This window comes from Orycteropus afer, unplaced genomic scaffold (genome assembly GCF_000298275.1).
Source record: "Orycteropus afer afer isolate SDZICR_OR568_19922 unplaced genomic scaffold, OryAfe1.0 scaffold00111, whole genome shotgun sequence".
NCBI classification, from domain to species: domain Eukaryota; kingdom Metazoa; phylum Chordata; class Mammalia; order Tubulidentata; family Orycteropodidae; genus Orycteropus; species Orycteropus afer.
Genome location: NW_006921698.1, coordinates 8,142,070 through 8,150,368, shown reverse-complemented (window position 1 = coordinate 8,150,368; position 8,299 = coordinate 8,142,070). Strand labels below are relative to the sequence as shown.

Here is an 8,299-nt window from a genome sequence, read left to right as displayed (position 1 = left end):
GATTGTGGGGCTGGCGCGGGATCGGGCAGTGTTTCGTTCTGCTGTGCATGGGGTTGCTACGAGTCAGAAACGACTCGACGGCACTTAACAACAACAACAACAACGGGGGGTGGGAGGAGGCAGGCAGGTAAACCACTAACTAAAGGATAGATATATATTACATTGGATGAAGGGAAAGGTAAATTATAATAATAAGATAGATAGGGCTTGAGAGCTCAAAGTGCTATAGGTGATTTTTGAGCTATCCAGAAATATAATCTTGAGAGTCATTTAAAGAAGAAAGAAAAAGAAATCATCGTTGTTTATCAGGGCATGTAGTAAAAGTAATTGTAACCCAGTCAAAAAGACACCACAGGCTCCATCATGAGTGACCCTCGCCCTTCTTACCTCCTGCAATGGCATGTGGTTTTCTCGGAGTTTAGAATCTAATCTTTCAGAGTTCAGTGTTTCTACATTGCAAGAAAGAAAGCCATAAATTGTCCAAAAGTGAGTCCCAGAAAAAGTTCATTCAGAATTTTCCACACTTTCAGCTGCCTTCCTTTCAAAAAATATAATACTAAAGATGCTCTTCAAGGATTTCCAAGACACTCTAAGTATCTTCAGATAAAGACTCTGGAGGTGTGGGGAAGGTAGGAACAAGAAGGGGGGAGATTGACAGTACTAGATGAAATGCTTCTAGTCTTTTCTGTGCAGCTATTCATTGAGGCATGAGGTCAAACAGAAATTGATGAGACACTGTAAGTGGCCATGCTTCTTCATAACTGGCAGTCATTTATACAACCCCAGAATGAAAGGTTTACCCTAGTTTGAATAACTAGTGGACAAGTAATAAGAGAAGGGTTGATTCTACTAATCTGTTCTCCATCCATGAAGTTGGAAGTATCACTGTAGTATGCCCAACAGACTTTGCTATAGACAAATCAAGGCCTGTGTTGTCAGCCACAAGAAACATACTCTCCCTAGAGTTTTTAAAAGAAGCAGGTAGATGAGAACCATATTATTAGGTGTCACCAAGGATATGGGAGCCCACAGGTTACCATAGGCAGAGTTCTACTTGGTCCTTGAGAACAGATATTAAAAAGTAGTGAGATCTCCTTTTTTGTACTAGGAGCACACCCACTGTGCACTGTGTATGGGGATGGAGGGGGGTACCTTAGGTGCCTCACAGGACTCACAGTCTCTTTCCCCAGGTCACGCTTCACACCGGGCTCCCAGTCCCTGACTTCTACTCCAGCAGAGCATCAATAGCCTAAGGATGTGCTGTGGAGGTGCCAGCTGCCTGTTCTTACCCCTGCCCTAGACCAACAGTGAGGAGCTCAGCCAGCGTGCATGTGGTGGGATGAGGAGAGGGAGAAAGAGAGAAAAGCTGGTCATCTACAGTCTTCACACCCTGCAGCTCTGCCCCCTTCCCTTCCAGCCTCTCCACTATTAGAATGTCTGCATTCACTTCCGCATTCAGCATTTCTGACCAACACACAGGACCTATACAGCCCACTGTGTCACTCCCAAATTTTGTTATTATTTAACTTAGTTTTTTATTTAGGTGACATAATTTGTTTTCTGGTCATCTTATTGGTGACTTACTGAGCTGGCACTGCCCAGAGAAAATTCTCCTGATGACTTTTTTTTATTATGCTTTCTAGCAGATAAAGAAGGAGCTCTGGTGGTGCAGTGCCTAAGGCATTTGACTGCTAACCAGAAGGTTGGTGGTTCAAACCCACCAGCCACTCCGCGGAAGGAAGACTGGCCAGTCTACTTCCATAGAGATTGACTGCCTTGAAAACTCAAAGAGGGTCGCTATGAGTTGGAATCAACTCGATGGCAGTGAATTTAGTTTTAGGTTTAGAGCAGATAAAGAGTTGTGGGGGAGGCAGGGGAGAATGAGCTGACTTCGGAGATTGCCATTTACCTCCCAGAATGTCCTTGTCCTGTTACCTCTCATGCAGAGTTTGCTCTGCATAGCTAATCTATAGGAGCTGGGCACAATTAATCTAGCATTCTGAAGTTTTGCTATCCATTGAAGCACAGAAATATCAGCTATACAAATGTTCATAGAGGGGTAGGATAATTAGGTAGCCTGATAATTGGGACAGGCTTGAAACTATGACCATGGTATGAAACTGGAAAGTCCCTAAACATATGCAGAGCAGAGGACTTAATGATTTGGTTCATTGGTTTGATACATATTACTGAGAACCTACTGTGGGCCAAGCACTGCTCCTGACTCTGGAGACACAGTGGTAAATAAGTCAGACAAGGACCCTGCTCTCCTGGATCTTACATCTTAGTAGAGCAAACCAAAAATCAAATCAAATAATTACCAATACGTAATACGTGCTGCAAAGGAAACAAACAAGGGGCGAAGAGGCTCATTGGCAATGCCCAGAACGACAGTAAAAATTCACACATTCTGGCCATAGGGCAAAGGCATTGCGCCTCTCTAAGTACCAACTCAGTGACTTTTCAACTGTGCTATTTAAATTTTGGCTCATCACGAAGCCCTTCTTTGGTAGTAATGATATCAGCATTCTTATTTAACTCTGCAATGACATTAGCCTTAAAAATAGATGGCAGGTGCTCATTTTTTTTTCTAGTGGAGAAAACTTATTGAGGACATTATCATTAGTGACCAGAGGGAGGAGGACCCATACTCGGTAACAGGGAATCTTAAGGTATAGTCCATGGCATTCACATTCTCAGGATAAACATGCTTTTCACCATATACACTACCTGTGCCTGCTATAAATGAAAAAGTCATCCACCTTGCTAGTATTCACAGCGTAACTTTCTGGACTGGTTCAAATAATGCTTGGAAGAAAATGATATTGTATGCCATCGCTATGACTGATAGCAGAGTGATAGTGCTTATCACTTCTATATAGTTTAACCCTTCAGATTCTTCAGTCTACATGAAGTTTTAGAAAATCTGGTATCAGGAAAAATTTAGTTGCCTAAATATGCTAGTGAGCCTTGCCAGTGAGCCAAGCAATTCACTATGAATGAAAGATTAACATATAAAAGGGGAGAGGAAAGGTCAGATGGGAAAGCTAACAAAGTTTTGGCAAAAAGTAATATATGTAAATAGCTAATTATTTACTTTTGTGCTTACTTTATTTAGATTATGTCTATTGGTTACAATGTTTTTCTAGTTAAGTGAACCTAATTTATTGAATGGGTGCTATCCTGTTTATGTCTGTCATGGTTTCTCTTGGCTACAGAAAATCTCTGTTGCGGGGCAACACTAGTTTGATATTTGATTTAATTAATCTCCAATGAGACTCGATGGCTGGGCCGATGTAGACTCATAGTTATTCTTGTTCTTTATTAAATCCATCATGCTAATTAGATTTCTAGTGATTTGTAACACATAGTTTACACTGAATTACAATGACAGATGCATACAGCTACCATACTAGAAAAAACTGTCATTTCTGCTGTGCCAATAAAAGATTTTTATGAGAAAGCATCACATGTCTCTTTAGAATTTCTTAGTTCTTATCTATTTGGGGTGACAATTCACCTTTGTCAGTCAACATTTTTTCAGCAAAATATAATTGGAATGTCTCCACAAAGCAAAACCAAACCATGGAGTTGGTTCCAAGACATGGAGACCTCATGTGTGTCAGAGCAGACGTGCACTCTAGAGGGTTTTCAATGGCTGTACCTTTCAGAAGCAGATTGTCAGGAGTTTTATTGGAGGTCCCACTGGGTGCATTTGAACTGCCAAACTTTCGGTTAACAGCCAAATGCTTAACTGTGTGTGCCACCCAGGGGCTTCTTTGAAAGCCCCTTGAGCTCTTGAAAGCACACGCTCTTCACTCCATTTCCTTGACAGCACTGTCACTGCCTCCTGGTTTTACTTATCTCCTGAACCTTAACTTCATATGAAATGTCTACTATTTACATGCTTGTTGGGATGTGTTTCCAAGCACTGGAGTATTGTATTAATAAAAGTACTTTGACAAAAGCTAAAACCTTGTCCAGTAAAATCAAATGTCACTGATTTTCCAAACCTTATTCTTTTAATATTTTTTAATAAATAAACAATACAATTGTTTTAAAATAATTACATTATTGGTCATACTTACATTGTCATTATCCTTTCAAAATGAACTGCCTTCATTTTTTTATTGTAAGAAAAATGTTGTTAGGTGCCGTCGGTTCCGACTTCCCAACGACCCTATGGACAACAAAACAGAAGACCACCTCGTCCTGTGCCATCACACAATCAATGTGATGTTTGAACCCCTCATTGCACCCGCTGTGTCAACACATCTTGAAGGTCTTTCTCTTTTTCACTGACCCTCTGCTTTCCCAAAGATAACGTCCTTCTCCAGGGATTGGTCCTTCCTATTAACATATCCACTCACTATGTTTCACTTACATGAAAACACAGTCTTGCCATCCTCACTTCTAAGGAGAATTCTGGCTGTACTTCTTCCAAGACAAATTTGTTTGTTCTTCTTGAAGCCCATAGAATATTTAACATTCTTTACCAACACCATAATTCAAATACATCAAAATTCTTCCTTGGTCTTCCTTATGCCTCGCCCAGCTTTTGCATGTTTCAAGTCTTCCTCACTTTCAGCAAGCAAGGTTGTGTCATCTGCATATTGCAGGTGGTTAATAAGCCTTCCTCCAATCCTGATGCTGATTCATCTTCGTATAGTCCAGATTCTGGGATTATTTGCTCAGCATACAGATTGAATAAGTATGGTGAAGGATACAACTTTGACACACATCTTTCCTGATTTTAAATCACAGAGTATCCCCTTGTTTTATTCAAATGACTACCTCTTGGTCAATGTACAAGTTCTGCATCGGCATAATTGAGTGCTCTAGAATTCCCATGCTTCACAACGTTATCTATAATTTTTTATGATCCACACAGTTGAATACCTTTTCTTTGTTAATAAAACATAGGTAAACATCTTCTGGTGTTCTCTGCTTTCAGCTGTGATCCATCTGACATCAGCAACGATATCCCTTCTTCCACATCTTCTTCCAAATACAGCTTGAATATGTGATAGTTCCCTACTGATGTACTGCTGTAACCATTTTTTTAATTATTTTCAGCAAAATTTTGCTTGCATGTGATATTAATGATATTGTTCAGTAATTTCCATATTGTCACCTTTCTCTGAAATGGGCACAAATATGGATCTCTTTCAGATAGTTGGCCAGATAGCCGTCTTCCAAATTTCTTGGCAAAAATGAGTGAATACACTTCTGGTACAATGGCAGAATAGGCAGACAAGCTACACAGACCCTCTTCGACAAAGAAAAGAGAAACCAATTGACACATATACAGAAGATAATCCTGGAGCACTGAGCCTTGAAAGGAAGGATGCAGAAGTGGATTAAACACCCACTAGTAGAAGAACCTGAATGAAAACAGTGAGTATGGAGACAAACAGAGCTGCAGACTGTCAGCTGTCCTGATGGCACGGACAGTGTCAATATTTGAAATGGTATTAGGACCTGAGAATTAACCTAATAATTGGCCCTGCTCACCAAGGGCTGCACAGACTACTGCTCAGATAGCTGACAAGTGAAAAGGGAAACAGCAAAGAATGAGACAAACTGAGCTGTGGACTCTCGGCTGTCTGGAGGACACAGCCATTTTGAATGTTTACAAGCAGTGTCTGGGCACAGTCATTTTGCATGTTTACAAGTGGTACCATTTTAGATGTTAAAGTGACAACATTGTCTTCAGATTCCAGGGACCTAAGAATAGGCCCCACTTGCCAAAGACAACACAGGCATACAGGAGGCTGACAACTATAAAGGAGATAGGTGGTAAGTGCATAAGTACTGCCAACTAGCGAATAGAGGAGCACAGTACCTGCTTACTAACATACATTAAAACAAAGAAAAAGAAAATCTTGGATGAATCACTCCAACATACAATCACCAATTAAATATAAACATAAAAAAGTCACAATGTCCCAGAGACAACAGACCATCACAGTCCACACAAAGAAGTAAGATAAAGCAGTAGAAACAAGGGACCAGGACACAGACCCAGAAAACATCCCTGAGGAGGAAGCAGCATTGGAACTTCCTGATAAAGAATTCAAAAGAGTTATATTTAGGTATCTTCAGCAGGTTGAGACACAGATTAAGGAAAACACTGACAAAATTAAAGAAAACACAGACAAAACCCTACAACAATTTCAAAAGACAATACAAAAACAAAATGAAAAATTAAAAATGATACAAAATCTACAGATAGAAATCCAGAAAATTAATACTAAATTCTCAGAAACAGATTGACACATTGAACAGGCAAAGGAGTAGAATTGAATCAATGGAAGATAGAATTAGTGAGATTGAAGACAAATACCTCAATACTTCTTTAGAAAGGGATCAATCAGAAAAAAAAGATCAATCAGAAAAAAGAGAAACCTCAAATAACCAAAGCACTATTGAAGAAGAACAACAAAATGGAAGGTTTCATACTCCCAGATCTCAAAACCTACTATACTGCCACAGTAGTCAAAATAGCTTCGTATTGGTATAACAGACAAATAGACAAGTGGAATAGAATTGAGAACACAGAAATAGATCCATCGACCTATGGTCAGCTGATTTTTGACAAAGAGCTGAAATCCATTACATGGGGAAGAGATAGTCTCTTTAACAAATGATGCTGGCAAACCTGGATATCTATTTGCAGAAAAATGAAACAAAATCTGTACCTCACACTATACACAAAAACTAACTCCAGGTGGATCAAAGATTTAAATGTGGAACCTAAAACTATAAAGTTCCTCAAGGAAAAACTAGGGGCAAACTTAGGGGCCCTCATTTATGGCATAAGTAGACTGTGCAGCATAACCCTAAATGCACAAACAGCAGAAGATAAACTAGATGAATGGGCCTTTCTAAAAATTAAATGTTTATGTGCTTCTAAAGACTTCTCCAGAAGAGTAAAAAGAGAACTTATAGATTTGGAAAAAATATTCAGCAATAACATATCTGACAAGGGCCTTATTTCTAAAATTTATAGAAAACTCCAACACTGCAACAACAAAAAAACAACTAGTTCAAAAATGAGCAGAAGATATGAATAGACACTTTACCAAAGAGGATATTCAGGCAGCCAACTAATACATAAGAAATGTTCATGATCGTTAGCCATTAGAAAGATGCAAATCAAAACAAAAATAAGATACCATCTCACCCCAGCACTATAGCAAAGTTCAACATGACAGAAAATAACAAATGCTGGTGAGGATGTGGAGAGATTGAGACTCTCATACACTGCTGGTGGGACTGTAAAAGGATACAACCACTGTAGAATACAGTATGGTGATTCCTTAAAAAGTTGGAATTAGAAATACTATTTGATCCAGCAATCCCATTACTAGGTATGCATCCTAAAGAAGTGAGATCCAGGACAAGAAAAGATATATGCACACCCATGTTCATCGCAGCACTATTTACAATAGCAAAAAGATGGAAACAACCTAGATGTCCATCAACAGAAGAATGGATATCCAAACTATGGTACATACACACAATGGAATACTAAGCAATACTAAAGAAAAATGTAGAATCAACAAAACAACACATAAAGTGGATGAACTTGGAGGACATTATGCTGAGTGAAATAAGTCAATCACAGAAGGACAAATATTGTATGAGTTCGTTATTGTAAAAAGTCAAGGAAAGGTTTATATACAGAAGGAAACATTCTTTGTTGGTTATCAGGGGTAAGAGGGGAGGGGAGGAAACGCTGTAAAATTTAAAAAATAATAATAAAAATGCATGAGTGCTTCCAGGTGTTTCATCTGTTTGCTGAAACATCTCAATGGATATTCCATCAGTTACAGAGGGCCTGTTTTTCACCAATGCCTTCAGTGCAGTTTGAAGTTCTTCCTTCAACACCATTGATTCTTGATCATATGCCACCTCCCAAAATGGCAATCAATTATTTTTGGTACAGTGACTGTGCTGTGTATTCTTTCTATCTCCTTTTGATGCTCTGGCATCATTCAATATATTGCCCATAGAATCCTTCAATATCACAACTTGAGGCTTGAATCTTTTTCTTCAGTTCTTTCTTTCAGCCTGAGAAATGCCAAACATTTTCTTACCTTTTGGTTTTCTAACTCCAGGTCTTTGCACATTTCATGATAATACTTTACTTTGTCTTCTTGAGCTGCCTTTTGAAATCTTCTGTTCATCATTTCTTCCACTTGCTTTAGCTACTCTCTGTCAAGGGCAAGTTTGAGAGGCTCTTCTGACATCCATTTTGGTGTTTGTTTTCTTTCTTTCCTGTCTTTTTAATGAC

General features: G+C 39.1%; 1 protein-coding gene across 1 annotated transcript in view; it reads left to right on the top strand.

The window, feature by feature from the left end:
• Positions 1-1,253, top strand: part of TRIM9 (tripartite motif containing 9) — a 180,950-nt gene extending 179,697 nt beyond the window's left edge. Inside the window, exon 13 of the mRNA XM_042781364.1 lies at positions 1,191-1,253. Within this exon, the coding sequence (XP_042637298.1) occupies positions 1,191-1,253 (63 nt within the window). The remainder of the gene's footprint in view (positions 1-1,190) is intronic.
• Positions 1,254-8,299: the final 7,046 nt, after the last annotated feature.